This window comes from Centroberyx affinis, unplaced genomic scaffold (assembly GCF_046629955.1).
Source record: "Centroberyx affinis isolate AG114_WGS23_722 - 3 ecotype Tasmania unplaced genomic scaffold, CSIRO-AGI_Caff_v1 ptg001777l_1, whole genome shotgun sequence".
Lineage (NCBI taxonomy): Eukaryota > Metazoa > Chordata > Actinopteri > Beryciformes > Berycidae > Centroberyx > Centroberyx affinis.
Genome location: NW_027280170.1, coordinates 52,501 through 72,815, shown reverse-complemented (window position 1 = coordinate 72,815; position 20,315 = coordinate 52,501). Strand labels below are relative to the sequence as shown.

At 44.3% G+C, this 20,315-nt stretch overlaps 1 protein-coding gene across 1 annotated transcript in view; it reads right to left on the bottom strand.

Annotated features, from left to right (window-relative positions):
• Nucleotides 1-2,962: 2,962 nt before the first annotated feature.
• Nucleotides 2,963-20,315, bottom strand: part of LOC139652274 (CMP-N-acetylneuraminate-beta-galactosamide-alpha-2,3-sialyltransferase 2-like) — a 27,575-nt gene continuing 10,222 nt past the window's right edge. Inside the window, exons 2-9 of the mRNA XM_071529287.1 lie at nt 18,139-18,629; nt 17,320-17,485; nt 16,920-17,058; nt 13,134-13,327; nt 12,739-12,918; nt 11,900-11,945; nt 11,429-11,548; nt 2,963-8,127 (exon numbers count right to left, since the gene is read on the bottom strand). Coding sequence (XP_071385388.1) covers nt 7,960-8,127; nt 11,429-11,548; nt 11,900-11,945; nt 12,739-12,918; nt 13,134-13,327; nt 16,920-17,058; nt 17,320-17,485; nt 18,139-18,301 — 1,176 coding nt within the window. The 5' untranslated portion in view covers nt 18,302-18,629 and the 3' untranslated portion in view covers nt 2,963-7,959. The remainder of the gene's footprint in view (nt 8,128-11,428; nt 11,549-11,899; nt 11,946-12,738; nt 12,919-13,133; nt 13,328-16,919; nt 17,059-17,319; nt 17,486-18,138; nt 18,630-20,315) is intronic.

Sequence of the window (20,315 nt, the reverse complement as noted above, 5' to 3'; positions counted from 1 at the left end):
TGTAGTAACTGGAGATGGTGATGTTATGGAGGACAACAACCTGACTAGCTCTGTCTATATATGGCTCTGGTCATGTGATAGTGTTGCCATGGAGACGGCCTTGTGCTGCTGATTGGTGAACGACTGGAGGCTGATGTTGATTGGTCAATAACGCTTTTATTTATTTATTTTCCAAACATGAAACACAGTTCGAAATGACAGTTGTCCATGTCTGGTTTCTGGCTGATTAGAAACTCTACAAACTGATTAATGAATGATCTTCAGGTTTTTAATGAATGAGATGTATTAAACCTGCAATAAGCGATTTCAGACCTTCTAACCAATCCTGAAACTAATGTGTGCTATGTGGAGATTTCTTTGAGACATGATGATATAAACCAATATCCAGCTGTGTTGCTGTTTTCACCTCTTTTCTGAAGCTTGTTGTCAAAACCTGGACCGACTCAACCTCCAATCAGCAGCTTTTCATTTTTTTAAAACTAGCTTGTCTCCTCCCTCGCTGTTTAAAAGCGAGGGAAAAAAATCCTCAAAAAAATCTCGTAACGGCCGAATCGATGAAGCGAGCGAGTAAACTTGTTAAACTTGTTAAACTAGTGAACTTGCTACCTGCCTCTTCACTTGTCATTGTGGGACATGTGACCTTCAGCAGGAGAAAGATCTGTCAAAGTGAGACTGGTAACCGGTGAGACTTCTCTGTAGGTACGGTTAGCTCAGCTATTAGCTGTAATGCATGGTTTGTCCTTTGGGGCTTCCGTAGTCGGCTGTGCTTTATTACCTCCGCCAAGGAGGTTATGTTTTCGGTGCCGTTTGTTTGTTTGTCTGTTTGTCAGCAGGATTACGGAAAAACTACTGGCCCGATTTTCATGAAACTCGGTGGAAGGGTGTAGCATGGGCCAAGGAAGAAGGCATTCAATTTTGGAGCGGATCCGGATCCGACTCACGAACAAGCAATAATAGCACAAACCTTGGCGGAGGTCTGCGCTCTCCGAGTTCCTTCTAGTTTACAAATGTTTTGCGTTTTCTGTCGCCATCTAGTGGTCAGAAAATCGCTTACCTGCGGTGCGTTTCATTGGTCGTTTAAACCGGCCCTCGTTGACTTCCCACTCGAGGGAATCCCCTCCTCCATCTTAAGTGCCGTTCCATCACTCTGATAACTCAAGTGAACTTTCTGAGATCGACCCTTCAGGGCCGGGGGAGCGAGTCAACAACGATGTAGACTTCACAAGCGCATATTTCCCAGGATGCATTGTGATCGTCCGTCAATTCCGGTGCGCAAACAGGTGATAAATATAAATGTAAGTAAACAAACAATATCTAGAGGATTTAAACATATTTATAAAATGAACTCATTGGCAATATTTTATTACTCATTGTTCTGTGTAATTTTTTTTATTATTTATTCGTATTATTAATTATTAGGCCTGCTTAAGGGCAAGTGCGTTCAGTTTCAAATATTCTGCTCCCCCTCAGACCGCCCCCCTGCTCTGACCCCGCCCCCCCTGCTCTGACCCCGCCCCCCCCTGCTCTGACCCCGCCCCCTGCTCTGACCCCGCCCCCCTGCTCTGACCCCGCTCCCTGCTCTGCAAGTAGCCACTCGCGTTACGTATGGTGCTACGTATTACCAAGTGCCGAGGGGAAGTGAAGGAGGGGAAGTGAAGGAGGGGAAGTGAAGGAGGGCCGGTTAAATGACTGATGAAACACAGCTCTGGACTAGCTCTGTCTATATGTGGCTCTGGTCCAGTGGCGGCCAGTAATCAGCTGACTGAGTGGGGCGGGACTATATGGCTCTCATTGATGGACAAAACATAATCGATAATACAAACTACTACTACGTATTAGTCTAAATTATAAATTCACTCTAAGTTTAATATAGCAAAATTAAGTCATATTTCTTAAAACTCTTAACATATATTTTAAATAAATGATGGAGGCAATAAAATCAATGGAAGCACATATCCACAGGTGCGAGTGGGCTGCCACCAAACCAACTAGCAATCTAACTGAGGGCTGGACAGACAGTGTAGGCTAGGCTACTGTTTACAAAATTAAAAAAAGACTCGGCCATCAGCAGAGGAACGGAAACAAAATGCTGCATTGTGAATGGAGCAGCCACATGATTAGTTAGTAACGGACATCAGTAACCTGAAAGCTCGTCTGCTGCCCTGCACACTTTAACAGCAGGTACCGTTTTTACCTTTTGGTATTTGAGAAACGTTAGTGGAATTATTTATCTGATAACAGTGTGCAGTGCTTCAGTGCATTTAACTGAACTGAACTGAGTTGAATTGAACACGCTGCGGGTCTGTACAGGATCTGAGCTTGTTTTCATACCGGCTTCTGCAGAATACTCAGGTGTAGCTCTCCCTCTGTCTGTTTGATGCTGATCTCGGGTCTGTCCGGGCCAAGCTGCTCGGTGTGAAGCTTTTCCTGTAGTTATATTAATGGCGAGTGTGAACATGAAAGATAGCATCGAGAATTGTCCAATCACATTACATCAAAAAACATAACAACAACACCAATTCGCTGCGAATAAAAGTGGGAGTGTCTGGGGTGCAGAGAGCTGCGCCCCGTGGAAAATCTGAAGCAACCAATTAGAGAGCAGCCTCAGGTCACCTGCTTGAAGGACTTACATACACACTCATTTGGCCGGCGACCTTCTCCCAGGAAGTATAGGTATTCACACAGATACAATTTGGAACCAATTTTTAATGAATGCTGACAGGCGCTGACAGACTACCAGGCGCATTGTACGAGTAAACAATTTTTATTTTATAATTATTTCCCATTATCTAATTAATTTATGTTTAACATGTTTAAGTAGACTTTATTCTCTAGTTGGAAGGGGGCGGCGCCCAAGCGCCCCGCATTAATGAACCGCCACTGCTCTGGTCTTGTGATACTGTTGCCATGGAGACTGCCCTGTGCTGCTGATTGGTGAACAATGACTGGAGGCTGATGGCAATTGGTCAATAATGCTTTTATTTATTTATTTTCTAAAAATGAAACCACAGTTTAAATCAAAGTAACTTTTTATAAACCTTAGTGAGTGAGTGCGTATACACCCACACACACGCCCACGCCCACTCACCCACACGCCCATGCACACACACACACACGCCCACGCACACACACACACACACGCCCACGCACACACACACACACACACACACCCGCACACACACAGGTAAAGGCAGTCAGTTCAGTACATTTCCACTGTAATAGTCTCCTCTCCACCTGCAGTAACATCAACATCCCAGTTCTTTTTCCCTCGCTCCTCACTTCCTCTCCTGATGTTTACATCACTTCCTCTCCTGATGTTTACATCACTTCCTCTGCTGATGTTTACATCACTTCCTCTGCTAGTGACAGTAAATGTCTCGTCTCCTCCATGATTCTCGTCTGTGTTTGACCAGGATGTTTCTATCTGAGCTGCTGCCTGTTTGACCTGCAGAGCTTCTGGTTGGATAGTTCACCTCCTGTTCTGCAGCTCCTACATCTGGAGTCTCGTTACATTCACACTTTGTATTTAATGAAGCCAGATTGGATCGGATCTTCAGTGTGTCTTTGGTGCATTTGTGGAACGGATGCGTTGCAATCGCAGCAGTCAAGCAGGTTACTACAGGTGAGAAGGAGGTCACAGCATCTAGCTTTTACAGTATCTGTGTTTTATAACAAATCACACACACACCATACAGGTAGAAGTGTGTGTGTCCAGCAGTGTTGATAGGCCTGATTTATACAGGTACAGTTAACTCTGATGTTTAACTCTGTTCAGACTGTCAGTCCGGCTCGCTGGTCTCACTGAGGCTCGACTCGCTCCGTCAACCAGGATCCTTCAATTCAGCTTTGAGCGCGCTCACATAAAAGGGGCGGGGTTTGTAACAAACAGCCAATCGCATGCAACGTGGAGAGATCCAGAGCAACAGATTTAAGGTGAGATGAAACTATTGTCCTCCGTGGGGAAATTAGGTTGTTGCTAGTGCTGGGCAGAACGAGTCTTTTGGTGAATCGTTCATATTGAGTCAGTACCTCAAAATGAATCAAACTTTCGGGTTTTCAACTTTTTTCCTCACACTAAGCTATCAGTCTTCATAACTTCCGGGCGATGTCCTGTGTCCCTTACCGCATTTACTGTCATTCTGTGCTGCACACCCTTTAGCCCAGCAGAGGGCTAATTTGCCAGTGAGGGAGTCAATGCAATACATGCATGGCTTCAGCACAGACGAGCAGCAACTCCAGCATTCAGTAGCGCTGCCATGTGCGGTCGAGTTCCAGTATTCAGTATACGAGTAACGTACATACTGAAACTCGAGAACCCGAACGAATGGCTCGCTCAACAATGTACTACATCCTCAAAGAGCGATGTCTTTGTGAAGGTGCATGGCGATCAGTGACGTGTTTCTGTGGCTCACTGTACTGTAGCATGCACTTTGATAATTTACAGAAGCCACTTGTCTCAGTAGATGGGCTTGAAAGAGAGCGGGTGGGGAGAAGACAACTAGCCGGACTTGTTCAATGAGTTTTGATGGAAACTCGCAGTGGGAGGAGCCGGTACCTACCACTGCAGACTCGGTATGTTTCGAGCTCGAGAATGATTCGTTCAAAATGATTCGTTCAAAATGATTCGTTCGTTCTTTTTTGCCCAGCACTAGTTGTTGCAGCGGCAAAAGTTAATAGGAAATAGAATATAAGCACACAACTAATAAAAATAGTAGAAAATAAAATTATAAAAGCAATGCATTATAAATAGTTGTGTAAACATATGCAACAATTTCCACATGTTAAGTAGACTGTAAAACAAACTAATGAATAAATATGAGCAAAACAAAAACAGTGAAAAGTAACGCTGCTGCTGTCGAGGCTGGAGAGGATTACTGGAGGAAAACTGCAGATAGTGTAAATGTGTAAATAAATATTTCATCACTGCTTGTCATTAAGACACAGTGTTCATACTTTCCATTGATCCACTAGTGATCCACTAGTGATCCAGTATTGCGTCATCACATTCGGGCTGTGAAAAGATTTTCAATTCAGTCGCGTCATCTTCCCCAGAGCTGCAGTGATGGAATATGGGATCAATATATTGTACCAATCACTCTGGGAATCATATGAAAGAATTTCAGCACTTAGTTATGCAACAGTAAATTTAATTCATTATTGATAACCATAATCAACTAATGTTCGCTCTGCAGAGAGTCTACATCTGATCTAATAAATCACCAGAGAAAGCAGAAGGTTCCTCTGGGAGCGCTGACGCCATTTTGTCAGAGAGTTGATCGGCTTTTTCTGTTTGGATCCGAAAGCCTGAAGGTAACCTGCAGGTTTTGGACCCTGCAGGTTTTGGACCCGGTTTTGGACCCTGCAGGTTTTGGACCCGTTGTGAGACCAAAAAGCCGGCTTGAAGCCCAAAGTTGGCTCCCTCTGACCGGGCCTCATCAGACAGACACCAGCGGTTAAACATCAGATTTTTCTGTTCTGGTGTAAATTTCTGCCTCAGTAGAACTTGATTTACTTCACTCTCCGCCTCCAGAGTCCAGAAGACATTTCTGACTGAAAAGCCCTTCACACCGTGTTTCCCATGTTCAAAATGACAGCTGTCCATGTTTTGTTGGTTTCTGTTAAAACGTCACGCTACTGATGGCTGATTGGAAACTGTGTTTGGTACAAACTGATTAATGAATGATCTTAACGTTTTTAATGAATGATATGTATTAAGATTTTTCTCGTCTATATGAAACAGACCTCTTAGGATGTATAGGACTGCAGTTTTTAACAGTGATGATGAAGAGTTGAATTAAAGCTATGATAACAGTGAATATATAATATACATACATGTATATATCGTCTGGTTTTGGTCTTGTCAGTGGATGTTGCTTCTAGTTGCTCTAGTTCTGATCACAGTGGTCATAAACAGATTGGATCCGTTTACACTGGACTGAACATCGGTTGGTTGGTTGGTTTCATCTGCACAAATCATCGAACTTTGGATTCACACAAATAAGAAAGCTCATTTTGAGGAACTATTTTTGTTATCCACTTGATAAATCCCCAAATTCTCCAGCCTCTTTGACTATTCAACCAGCCAGCTAGCTGTGTAGAACACAACAGGACAAACATGTACCAGCATGTGTGAGTTTTTTACAGCATCGCACCAAACCAAACCTTAACAGCAGGTCATTAAACCCTTCAGTCTGAAACTCCTCCAGTGTAAACGGAGCCACGCAGAACATTCAGACGACTGACTGACGCTCAGCAACAGTTTCATACATTCACATTAAACACAGCAGAGTTCTCCAGGTCGGTCCGGCAGTCTGCAGGGTTTCACACTCAGCATGAAACACACCTCTCAGGTTTTTTGCTGTTAAAATGGTTTTGAAATATCTTTGTGGTGTACTGGTCGTCTTGGTGACTTGGCACACAAGACACTGGAGCAAAATCTATATATAACACTGAGAAGATCCTCTGCTGGATCATCAGCTGCTGTTCTGGTTTGGTTAGAGTGAAAACCTGCAGACTGTCGGACCTTCGTGGATTAGGATGGAGAACCTCCGCCACAGAGAAACAACACAGGCTCCTCCCACTCACTGCCTCCATATATGGATGAGACAGGAAATGTCACTGGTTTCAATTCCAAAATTGGAAGCAAACAACTTGTCGTCCTGTTTCCTGTTTGGCCCGGAGGCCCGAGTCCATCAGGATGGAAACATCTTGGTTTCAGGTCAGGACGGCTAGCGATAGATTAGATTAGAATAAATGGATGGATTATAAATGGAATAAAATATAAAAATCTGTATGACTCTGCGGTTTCCTCTTAGAATGAGAAGCGACAAGATGGCCGCCTCAGGCCATTTCCTCTGCAGGGAAAAGTGCTTTGATTGCTTTGATTAAAAAGGCTCTCCCTGTGTAATATATAAAAATCCAATAAAAAGATAAGATATAAACTAATAAAGTGTGTGGTTTTACCCCCTCAGAGCAAAGCTAGTGTGGTCGATCCCAGCAGTCGCAGGCGGCAGGACCGTCTGTCTGGTCTCCTGTAAAACTCCATCTCTCTGTTTAAAGGGATAAAAGGCCGCTGACCCACACCTGCAGCACAGGAATCCTCATTTTCCATGAAGCTGCAGACAGTGGAAGGCCTCATGCAGAATAACAGTCCATGTTCAAGTTGTAACTCCTCCAACCAGCTGGAGTCTATTTAAGCAAAGTCACTCCCACCAGGTGTAGGTGGCAGGCTCCTCCCACCCTCCCAGGCTCCGCCCACAGGTCAACAAAACAAAAAACAGTCAGTCCAGAGAAGGCATGAAGTGGTGCTGTCCATCTTTCCATCTGTAAACCTGCTGATCTGACGTCGAGTCGGAGGTGCAGCTGGATCTCAGACTCCTTCGTCAAGTGGTGGATGGTCTGGGTCAGTAGGTCTGTTGGTAGGTCAGTAGATCAGTGGGTAGGTCAGTCAGTAGATCAGTAGTCCTGTCAGTAGGCCAGTAGTTCAGCCAGTAGGTCAGTAGTCCTGTCAGTAGGTCAGTAGTCCTGTCAGTAGTCTTGTCAGTAGTCCAGTAGTCATGTCAGTAGGTCAGTAGTCCTGTCAGTAGGTCAGTAGTCTGGTCAGTAGGTCAGTAGTCTTGTCAGTAGTCCAGTAGTCATGTCAGTAGGTCAGTAGTCCTGTCAGTAGGTCAGTAGTCTTGTCAGTAGTCCAGTAGTCATGTCAGTAGTCCAGAAGTCCTGTCAGTAGGTCAGTAGTCTTGTCAGTAGTCCAGTAGTCCTGTCAGTAGTCCAGAAGTCCTGTCAGTAGGTCAGTAGTCTTGTCAGTAGGTCAGTAGTCCTGTCAGTAGGTCAGTAGTCTTGTCAGTAGGTCAGTAGTCTTGTCAGTAGGTCAGTAGTCCTGTCAGTAGGTCAGTAGTCTTGTCAGTAGGTCAGTATTCATGTCAGTAGTCCAGAAGTCCTGTCAGTAGGTCAGTAGTCCTGTCAGAGGTACAGGCTGATCTTGCCCTCCTTGGCCAGCAGGTGGATGACCTGGGTTTCAAACTCGGCGTTGTGGACTCCGGTCTTCCTGAAGGCGCCGGCGTAGCGGTTCTCCTCCCAGTAGTGATGCCAGTTCCCCTGCTGGTCTGCGCCGTAGCCGAACACCGACACCTGCACACAGAGACACGGCGTTACATCACAGACTGACATACTCAGGGGTTAAAGTGGGGGAACCCTGTTTCGGGGGGGGGGGGGGGGGGGGGTTCAGAAAAAAATAGTAATTTAAAACAAATTTCCTGCATTTCTACACCATCTAACCTCTTGGATTAAGTCAAGAAACAGCAACCCTGTATAATGTTAACCAAAAATGTAAAATTATGTTATATTACTAGATTTCAGCATTGAGGTACTGCATAGGCATACTAACCTAAAAAACCTTTTATTGGGAATCATGAGAAAGTTTCAGAGCGACAGACACAGAGCGTCCCCGTAACCATAGCGACTCACTCTCATCCTGCCTGAGAGGAGAGGGAGAGACGCAGAAGAGCCGCTGACTGAGACTCTGAGCAGCATGCATGGGAATAAATTACAATATAATACATTTGTGTTTATTTCTCACTATTCAGATGATCTGAATAACTCTCTGCTGCTCTGTCTCGTCTGTCCTGCTGTCAGTTTCCTTTTTTCGCGTCGAGACGTTATCAGTTATGAATTTGTTTTTCACTGCTGAGAAAATGGACTTGTGGCGTGAGAGCCTGTGATAAATGTCAGTTGCGTGAGTCTCACGGACAATGTGTGAGAGTTGGCAGCCCTGTGAACTGGCTTGACATTATTATGTATGAAACTGCCAATCAGATTTATTTACTTATTAATTGAAGGTGCCAGAACACTGTTCCGGATCTTCCGGCCCACTTTAACCCCTGGACACACTACATCATAATATACTGAAACATACATCACAAGTTATGACATACTAGACTGTTACATCCTGTGGCACTCTATATAACTTACTTAACAACATCTGACATACACTATGACATGTCATACTCTTCTGAATGTGTGTCTGTAAAACTCAATCATCATTGTAACCATTTTCAGACCGCGAAGACCCTCAACTGTCTTTCTGTCTGAGTTAGCACATTTGGAAATAAAGCACAGCAAAGCTACTGCACTACAGAGGCCCCTAAGGACAAACCTAGCAAAGCACGGTGCATAAAAGCTAACAGCTAAGCTAACCGTACCTACGGAGTAGTCTCACTGGTTATCAGTCTCACGTTGACAGATCTTTCTCCTGCTGAAGGTTACATGGCCAAAAAAGGGTTAGGGTTACTAGTTTAACAAGTTTACTCGCTCGCTTCATCGAGTCCTCGATTACGAGAATTTTATTCAGGAGTGGGAGGGGGAGAGTGCCGCTTTCACGCTTTCTTGACTGTCTTGGTATCTCTCAACATGTCTCCCTCCCAACACACAACAAAGGCCACACACTAGATTTAGTCTGCTGCACTGGTGTCACTTCCTGTAATCTCACTGTCGCTGAGTTCCCCATCTCTGACCACAAAGTGTTTTGTTGTTTTGAACAGGCATCCTCATTTTAGAGGAAGCTGCAGCTTCTCCTCCTGGCTGCAGACAGTGGAAGGCTTCATGCAGAATAACAGTCCATGTTAGTCACTCCCTGTAATCATATCTCACCAACAGACAACAGTTTGTTCAGATGAAAAACACAGGTGAAAGAGTTCTGCTGTCACACAGGGCGTCCCCCAGGGGTCAGTGCTGGGTCCACTCCTATTCATCATCTACCTCCTTCCCCTGGGCCGGATCCTCCGTCACTATGGTGTTCACGTCCACCGCTACGCTGATGACACCCGACTTTACATCTCCACCAAAACCCACTTCTGCCCTCCCTCCTACCAGCACCGAAGTCTTGGTCCATGCATTCATCACATCCCCAATAACTGCAATGCTGTTCTCTCCGGCATCCTCACCAAACTACTCAACAGGCTCCAAATGATCCAAACTCAGCTGCGTGTGTCATCACCCGCACTAAGTCTAGTGACCACATCACTCCCACTTAGGGCTGGGCAATATATCAATATTATATCGATATCGTGATATGAGACTAGATATCGTCTTAGATTTTGGTTATCGTAATATCGTGATATGGCATAAGTGTCTTTTCCTGGTTTTAAAGGCTGCATTACAGTAAAGTGATGTCATTTTCTGAACTTAACAGACTGTTCTAAAACAGGGAAGGAAACCCTGTCTTTGCATTTTATTTTGATCACAGTCTTGTTTTAAGTGCTTGTGACATCTCACATGTGGCTTTGACTTACAACTGAAAATTAGCCCACTTCGTAGAAAATGCAGAGATATATATCGTGTATCGCCATTCAGCCTAAAAATACCGAGATATGATTTTTGGTCCATATCGCCTAGCCCTGCTCCCACTCTCATCCAGACACACTGGAACTCCCTCCCCCCACACATTCGTCAGTCGGACACCAGAACAACATTCAAATCTCTCCTACTGCTCTTACTGTGTCGGACATATCTGTTTACTGTTGTCCTCAACATTTTTGCATTGTGCTTTTTAACACTCTGACAGTTTTACGCTTTTACTTACTGTCATGAAAGGCGCCCACAAATGAAATGTATTATTATCATTATGCTACAATATACTGTAACACAATAGGAGATAGTATATAATAAAATACTATGACATGCTATCCTAAGACACACTTGTACTACATCATACTACATCATACTATAACATACAGACGGGTGACAAATTAAAAGAAAAACCTGAATAAATAAGTGGAGAAACATAACGAAGGCAGATGCTTCCATACAGGTGTACTGCATGATACAATTCAGCAATTAACATCCTATCAAGCTCTGTGGCATGTATAAAAATGCTGAGCATGCCCAGTTGACCTCGATTTTGGATCAAGTTGTCAAGAGGAAAAGATCTAAGTGACTTTGAAAGAGATTCATTATTGGGGCGCGGATGGCAGGAGCTTCAGTCACAAAGACTGCTCATCTGGCTCGTGTTTCAATAGGAACAGTGACTAAAGTGACATCTGCATTTAGATCTATAGGAAAGACATCAATAAATAGGGTCGGAGATTGTGGTGGAAAGTGCACATTGGATGGCCGTGATGCTCGTGCATTAGTGCGATATGTAAAACAGAAGAGCAACTCTTCTTCAGGTGACTGAGAATGTCAATGCAGGATGTGATCAGACTGTCAGAACAGCCTGGGGAACAGCCAGCCCACATAGAGAGGGAGGACATTACAGCATATCATATTACATCCTACTATAACCAGAATGACCAGAATTATTACTTTAACTACACCATGTCCTACTATGAAGTACCAACAGACTTTAACATAACAACACATAAACCCTGACCCTCTAACACAGTGGTCTTCAATCTGGTCCCCCCCCCCACCCACCCCCCCCACACACACACACCTGGTCACAGATGTGCAGGGCGAACACGATGGCCAGCATGCCGGTGGACGGGTAGCGGCCGTGATGCTCGGTCCAGCGCTCATGAACGTATTTAAAGAACACCGGGTTCACCACCAAAACCTACACACACACACACACACACACACACACACACACACACACACAGAGTTGGGTTGACTGTGGCTATGGCAACATGTTGGTAGAGAACTTTGAAATGGTCCCAACTTTAAGTTAGCTGAGGATGTATTGAAAAATTAACACAAATACATTTTAAGAAGAATTCATGATTTATTGTTTGCATTACACATTATCTGTTTCAAATACATAGAAAATATGATTTTCTGAACTTCTATTGTTGTTCCTATTAGTAACATTTGTAAAAAAAACAAAAACCCAGAAACTAAAACTACCAAACTACTAACTGCAACTAAACTGAACTTTGGAATATTCTGCAGGAAAACTGAAGTCTACCTTGTCTTTATCAGCCTCCACTCTGTCTTTAACTCTCATGTAGGTCCTGAGAGCACACACACACACACACACACACACACACACACACACACACACACACACACACACACACAGAACAGAATTACTTAATGTACTGTATGTTAAAATATACTACATATGTGTGTCATATGTGTGTCAGTTAGTCATAGATATTTCTATATGTTAGATATTATATTACATTTTGACATGTCCAGTGGATATTCATAGATACTTCTGGATATATATTTCTATATATTAGATATTATAGCCGCTTTTCCACCGCATGGTACCGGCTCAACTCGCCTCGACTCGCCTCGACTCTCTTTTGGTAGTACCACTTGGTTTTCCACTGCAGATAGGACCCCCTCAATGCCCCCCCCCCCAACTGGTCGTCATAGCAACGCCGCATTCTCGGTGTGTGGCTGTCAGTCACAGCAAGGAAACAGATTTTATTTCAGAAGAGGCTGAAGGCAGCGAGACAACAGAAGCTCTCTGGCTGCTCAAAGACGACGCAAGAGGGTAAGCTAGCCTGGTAGCTAACGTTAGCATATATGTCCCATGTCGCGCAGTGATGACGATTCTCTCTGACCAATCAGCAGTCTGCAGTGTTTTCACCTCACCTTTTGGTGCCTCAGCTCGCTTGGAACCTCGACGGAGGTGCTACCAAAAAAAGTAGCAGGTACCAGGTAATATGGTGCCTGGTACCTGGTACTCGCCCAATGGAAAACCAAAAAAGGCGAGTAGAGTCGAGTCGAGTCGAGCCGGTACCATGCGGTGGAAAAGTGGCAATAGATATTTCTATATGTTAGATATTATTTTACATTTTGACGTGTCCGGTGGACAGCGCGCTGGTCAGCCACTCCAGGTCTCTCAGTTTGAAGGGCAGCAGCACGAGGCTGACGCCCCGCCCAACATCCACCGCACTCTCCGGGTACAGGAAGTGATGCGTAGTCCGATTCCCCACATCCTGCTCAAAACCTCGAGTCACCGCCTTGTTCATCCTGAGGAGGAGGAAGAGGAAGAGGAGAAGGAGGAGGAGGACAAGAGGACAAGGAGGAAGAGGAGGCAGAGGAGGAGGAGGAGGAGGAGGACAAGAGGACAAGGAGAAGGAGGAGGAGGAGGAGAAGGAGGAAGAGGAGGAGGGGAGTGAGGTTATGATATTTATCAGTGATAATAAGGATACTCTGTGTGTGTGTGTGTGTGTGTGTGTATGTACCGGATCACGGAGCCATGGGAGTCGATCAGGTTGCCGTGTCCGGACCGTCGCAGATTGCCCGAGTTGCCGACCACCGCGCAACTACGGCAACGAGAGGGGAGGGGCCTGAAGTCCATGGTGGGAGGAGAAATGACCTGGAACATCTTCGACATCACTTCCTCCAGAGTCTGGTCGTCATTGGACCGCTGGAGGCCCTGGGGGGGAAAATATTTTTCTGAATTTATCCAAGCAGGAAAGGTGGAGCAATACTACAAGGCTCTGGTCAGTGACTGTAACCATAGATACGGCTCTGGGTTCGGCTGCTTCCTGGTTACTGCAGGTTTTGATCTCTAACTCCTGGAACAAGAACCAGACATTTGAAGCCGATGGGATCTTCTCCTCATCCAGAATGTCTGCAGCTTTCAGACTGACAAATTTAAGACTTTTTAATGAATTTTCTCCAACTAAATTCTGACAGAGATTCCTGACACAGTTCCTGATCATTCATCTGAAGATATACAGCGGCTTTGGACAGTATTCAGACCCCTGTACCTTTTCTACACTTTGTTGTGTTATAGAACTAGCTTAAATTCATTTATTTTTTTGCCACACACAACTCCCCATAATGAGAAAGCGAAAACACATTTTAGCTATTTTTGCAAATGTATTAAAAATAAAATACTGAAAAATCTAATTTACATAAGCTTTCAGACCCTTTGGTATGACACTCTAAACTGAGCTCAGATGCATTCTGTTTCTTTTGATCATCCTTGAGATGTCTCTAGAACTTGACTGTGGTCCACCTCTGGCAAATTTGATTGATAGGACATGATTTAGAAAGGCACATACCTGTATAAAGCCCCACAGATCACATGTCAGAGCAAAAACCAAGCCATGAAGTCCTAGGAATTCTCCTTAGACTTCGCAGATAGGATTGTGTCAAGTCATTGATTTAGGGAAGGGGATAAAAAAAATTGCTAAAGCATTCAAAGTTCCCAGGAGCAAACTGGGTTCCATCACTGTGAAATGGAAGAAGTTTGGAACCGCCAAGACTCTTCCTAGGGACTCAACCGAGAAGAAGGGCCTTGGTCAGGGAGGAGACCGGGAGACCGCCCTAACAGAGCTTCAGAGTTCCTGTGCAGAGACGGAGAACCTGCCAGAAGCACAACCATCTCTGCAGCACTCCATCAGTCATGTGTTTATGGTACAGCAGCTAGAGGCCACTCCTGAGTAAAAGGCTGAAAGCCACCTGGAGTTTGAAACGGAACTTAAAAGACTCTGAGAGCCTGAGGAAGAAGATTCTCTGCTCTAATGAGACAAAAATGTATCTCTTTGGCCTGAATGCCAAGCGCTCTGTCTCGTAACCAGGTACCGCTCATCACCTGGCTAATACAACACGCCCCTGGTGAAGCATGGTGGAGGCAGCATCATGTTGTGGGGAATCCTCTGAGCAGCAGAGACTGGGAGACTGGTCAGGACTGAGGGAACGATAAACAGAGCCAAGTACAGATTGGTCCTTGAAGAGGAACACAACTTGCCTGGGTCCAGACCTTTGACTCCGCCCACTCCACCAAGTTGACTGATTCTGGTCTGGCATCGTGACATGAAACAGCGGTTTCTCGGTTGAAAAATGATTGGTCCGATGAGTGCCGGGGGGACTGACGATTAGCCAATCAGCGCCACGGACGGGACTAACGCCGTTGTCAAGCTGTTGTCAAGCTGTGCGCCGGAACCAAGGAGGAGTGATAACAACAATGGCGACCGCTATAGACAAGATAGACGCTGCTATCCAGGCTGTTCTAAATCCATTAAAAGTACCAATTACTTTGAAATCCGAAATACTTTGTTTTTACTTCGCTCCGTGTTGTCAAACATGCTCTATACTTTCTGAACCGTCTCTGGTGTTGTCATGGCTACGCATCAGTGTCGACTTAAAATTACGTTAGATTCAGGCGGATACGTCGGTCTCTAGTGATTGGTTAGGGAAAATCGAATCCCCCTCCCCCACGGAAATCGGTTAGAGTGGAGGCAATGTCAGACTGAAGATGGAAATGGAGTGGAATGAGTTGACAATTCTGTCTGATATCAGGCAAGAACACAACCTCAAACTGGGCGAAGATTCAACTTTCAGCGTGACGACACGAAGCCCACAGCCAAGACAGTGCTGGAGCAGCTTCAGGACGAGTCTCTCAAGTCTCTGAATGTCTTTGAGTGGCTCAGCCAAAGCCTGAACTTGAACCCCATTGAAAATCTATGGACAGACATGAAGATCGCAGTTCACCGAAACTCTGCATCCAATCTGACAGAACCTGAGAGGATCTGCAAGAAAAAATGTGATAGACTGCCCAAATGAGACTCACTCCTGTACTCGCTTCCCTTCACCAGCTCCAGTTCACTTCAGAGTCGACTTTATGATTCTGTTGCTTGTGTTTATGACCAGCTCCTGCCTATATCTCCGACCTGCTCTGCCTCACTGTTCATGCTTAATTCCTGTGGTGGAAAAAGTACCCAAATCCTTTTCTGAAGTAAAAGTAGCAATACCATAATGGAAAAATACTCCATTAAAAGTAAAAGTTCTGCATTCAGAAGTTTACTTAAGTAAAAGTACAGAAATATTAGCAGTAAAATCTACTTAAGTATCAAAAGTTAAAGTAAGAACAGTCCCTTTCAGAGTGTTATATTATTGAAGCATGAACCTGTAAGAAGTATTTTAATGTTGTCGGTCTAACTGCTCCATATACTGTTGGGGAGTTGAAACTCTGACAATGCAACATATTTTATGAGTTTATCGTATCTTTTGCGTGTAAAACCTTATTCTGCAAAGTAACCAGTAACTCCAGCCAGCAGATAAATGTAGTGGAGGAAAAAGTGGAAAGTCTCACAAAATGGAAATACTCAAGTAATGTGCCAGAACCTCAAAACTGTAGTCTGCTTAAGTACAGTACTTGAGTAAATGTACTTAGTTACTTTCCACCTATGCTTAATTCATATTAGTAAAGACATTAGTTAACATCATTAACAAACATGTACAACAACATTAATTAATGCCATTGTTCATGTGCATTTAACATTAACTAATCGTTGTTAATGTTGTTATTCATGTTTACTTCATGTTAGTAAATGCATTAGACTAATTACATTAGTCAATCAACACTTAATGTAAAGTGTTACCAGTAATGTTACTGTAATTGTATAAGAAATGTGTACATTGTCTTATTTTACAGTAAAGTCCCCATTACAAAATACAGTAAGAATGGTACCTCTTTATAGAATGTACTACAGTATACTACAGGAACAAGTCATAGGAATGCAACAGGAAATGAAAATTGCTGTAAGGAAAACAAAAGTCAATACTGTAATAGTTTGCTCAAAAAACAAAACATTTTTGTCTCCATAACCATCTTTTTTTTAGGATTTTGAATGTATTTTAATGGAATGGGATGGCAAATTGCTGTCCACTTGAATGTATGTTTTGAAAAGAGTATGTAAGCATTTGCAGAATGGGCTGTACATACACATGGTTTTGCTGCTGGTTGACTGAATGAGAAAAGAATTCAAGAATTTTGAAAGCTGTGGTCATTGAATGTCTTTTGTGTTAAACCAATGCATTTTGTGTTAAAGCAAGGCAAGAGTCAGTCACAGTTTGGTCCGCATAGACTTCTGTTGTGCTGAGAGTGTGAAGAGTTTTGAAAAATTGAGTCTAGCATTGAGACATGCTTGTAACCAATTGTAAAAAAAAAACTGTAATAGTACCAGAAACAGCAACAGCACAGTATTACTAACAGTAGTGGTACTTTCTGTCCTTACCAGCCACCATCCGAGAGCGTCGGCGTCCATCTTGTTGCCAGTGTTGTGGAGGACGGGTTGTTGTTGAGGATCGTAATGCTGGCTAAACCAGTCCGACACCCCCAGGTCCGAAATACAGGAGTCAGCACAACCACACTGCCTAGGAGCAGAACAACAAGGAGGAGTCAGACTGAAGGAGCAGAACAACAAGGAGGAGTCAGACCGATAGGAGCAGAACAACAAGGAGGAGTCAGACCGATAGGAGCAGAACAACAAGGAGGGGTCTGATTGGAGCAGAACAACAAAGAGAAGTCACACTGAAGGAGCAGAACGACAAGGAGGAGTCAGACCGATAGGAGCAGAACAACAAGGAGGAGTCAGACCGATAGGAGCAGAACAACAAGGAACTTCACTGTGTTACCTTGCTTCAGCTCGGGCCGCTGCCCTGGCCTGGGGCACGGCGGGCTCCGCCCCCCCGACCTGGGGGCCTCCATCCTGCAGCTGAGCGACGCTAGGGGGCGGGAGGGTCCTGGGGGGGTCAGGGGTCAGGTCAGGGGTCAGGTCAGCAGGCCCCGCGGGTTCAATCCCTGGAAACATATACAGACTGTGAGACAGAGGCAACAGCATCATGTGAGCTCTGCTAATGCTGTTATCATCTAAATCAAGGTTACAATCATGAAACACTACTACTATTACTACTACTATTACTAACACTACTACTAATACTAGTACTAATAATCAAAGATGGGAAAACACATCAAATGTATCAAAATGAATTACAAAATACTAGTGTCAAGAAATGTATTTTAATAAAAACTGTCATTTGCATTTTCAAAATACAAAAGATAAAACGAAGAAACTGTAAACTGCAATTCTTTCAACTTTAACATATTCGTTAAAAAATTTCACATGGGCAGTTTGAGGCTCATGAAATATGAAATTCAGATACATTTAGATACATAGGAAAAAATATTGCCTACTAATTCTAATACAAATACTACTACTTTTGCTACTACAACTACAATTACTAACATTCCTACTACTACTGTTACTACACTAATGATTCTGCTAGTACTACTAATGATAATGACAGTAATTATCACTTTAATCGCTAGGCAACATTAAGTTGTCTTGTGACATTGGTCCATACATAATAATAATAATGCTAATGCTAACGCTAATGCTAAAGCTAATGCGAATGCTAATAATAATAATAGTAATAATAATAACAGCCCCTCACCAGTCTCCCCGCTGCTTGCTCCTCTGGTGGGCGTGGCCCGGCTGATGGGTGGGGCTAAAGACAGAGACAGGAAGTGTCTCCTCTGGATGGTCTGACTGGCGAGCATGAGGAAGAGGATGGCAGCAATCACCACGGCAACGCACAGCTTCCTCCTCAACAACATGGCTGACAGAGGGGCGGGGTCTAGATCTGTCAGTCACAGCTTCAGTCTTCTATGTCAGCATAATTTGTCTGTCTGCCTGTCTGTCTGCTGCTTGTGTTTTATCATCTGGCCTTCCTCCTCTGTTCTCTCCTCCCTCTGTTCAGCCTCCACTCGGCCTCATCTCCATGGAAGTCAATCCACTGTGTGTGTGTGCGTGTGTGTGTGTGTGTGCGTGTGTGTGGGTGTGCCTGTGTGTGCAAACAAAAACACTGATAACTTTCTGTCCTGTGCAACAGAGCCTTCCTATTGGTGGGAACAGCCTTTGTGGGTCACGCCCTCCGACTCTGGGCTGCATGAGAGACAGAGAGACATACAGACAGAAACAAAAACATCATCATCATCATCATCATCATCATCACCACCAACATTAAAGATATACCATATCACATTACAGAGATAACATTTAGCATTTCATCTCTCAGCAAAGCTAAAATGTGGTGTAGCATGCTTAGCATTCCTCATTATCGCTAGCGGTATTCATTTGTTTCAGTGAGGAATGCTAACCATGCTAACAAGCTGATCTTCAGTTACTGTCCATACAGGACGTTTAACAGTGTGAGCAGAACCATCATCATCATCCACAACATTAATATTAATCCCTTTAACCTCAGAAACATTAGTAATGACAACAAACATGACATCATCAACAACAGCAACAACTGGGGTGTCCTCAGCGTACTCAGTGGTGTAGAGCGCGTGCCGCAACGTCCTGGGATCGAACCCGGCCTAGGACCTTTGACGCATGTTATCTCTCATTCCCAATATTTCCTGTCTCTCTACAACCCCCTATCTAATGAAGGCAAAAATGCCCAAAAATAACAACAACAACAACCATGACGTGCTCACAGTATCCATTTAACCTTAGTTACTGTTGTAACAACAATTTTCTTAAATTGCGAGTTGCTAATTGTCCTGGAATTGTAACCTTATCATGGTTGGGACACCCAAGGCATGCTGGTCTCAGGCGAGGGGCCGGAAAAATACTGATTCAAGAAGAACCCTATGGCCCAATCCCAATGTCCACCCTAAGCACTGAGCTCTCACGGACTTAATTGACGTCACCTGTGTGCGCAGCTGTAGTGCCTGAGTGCCAGAAGTCATGAGGGCTCGAAATGGTTTATGAGGAACGGGACAGCACTTTGTGGCATCACGTGTTGCCTTGACGACGTCAGACGTTGCTATCTCCCGTTAATTAATCAGTTTGTAATTTACTCTTTGCTTGTGTTTTTCTCTAAACGGCATTATTATCCTGAATTGTGTTTTGTTTTGTTTTTTGTTTTTTATATTGGGATGAATGATACATTGATATTAACGTCACAAACGCTATGAATTGTGGGCAAGTTCCTCAGAAAAGTCTGCCGATATGCAGACTCGCACAGAGGCCGCATATGGGCATTGAAAAGTCTGCATCAGAGCCCTCACACACTTGTTGGTTTTTAACTGGGACAGCCCTAAACGCTCGCGGACTTATCGGGAACACGCCTCAAAGTCTGTGTGGCTATGAGTGCAGACATTGGGATTGGGCCCATGAGTGGTTCCACAAGACCGAAGAGAACCTCGCCTGGAACAGGGACACCGGATCATTCCTGACTGCCGCAGCTCAGCCAGGCACAGGATGACAGGGTCACCTCATGTTCCAGAGAAGAAACCTGCACACGTCTGAAAACAGTTCAGAAAATGGTTCTGGAAAACCATTCAGAGACTCAGGAGGAGAAGACAGGACATCGCCCAGGCTGTTCTCAGCAGAACTTTGTCAGAAGGTGGAAGGACTTTGAGGAACTCCTGAACCTGACAGACTGTCCCTCTGTTCAGGAGGCAGAGCTGGAGACTCTGGAGGCTCTGAGTTTGCTCAGAGGTCAGAGGTCACTGAGGAGGTTAGAAAGCTCCTCAGTGAGGAACCAGCTGGACCAGATCCGTCCTGAGATGATGAAGGTTCTGGATATTGTTAGGGTGTCATGGTCAAAATGTCTCTTCA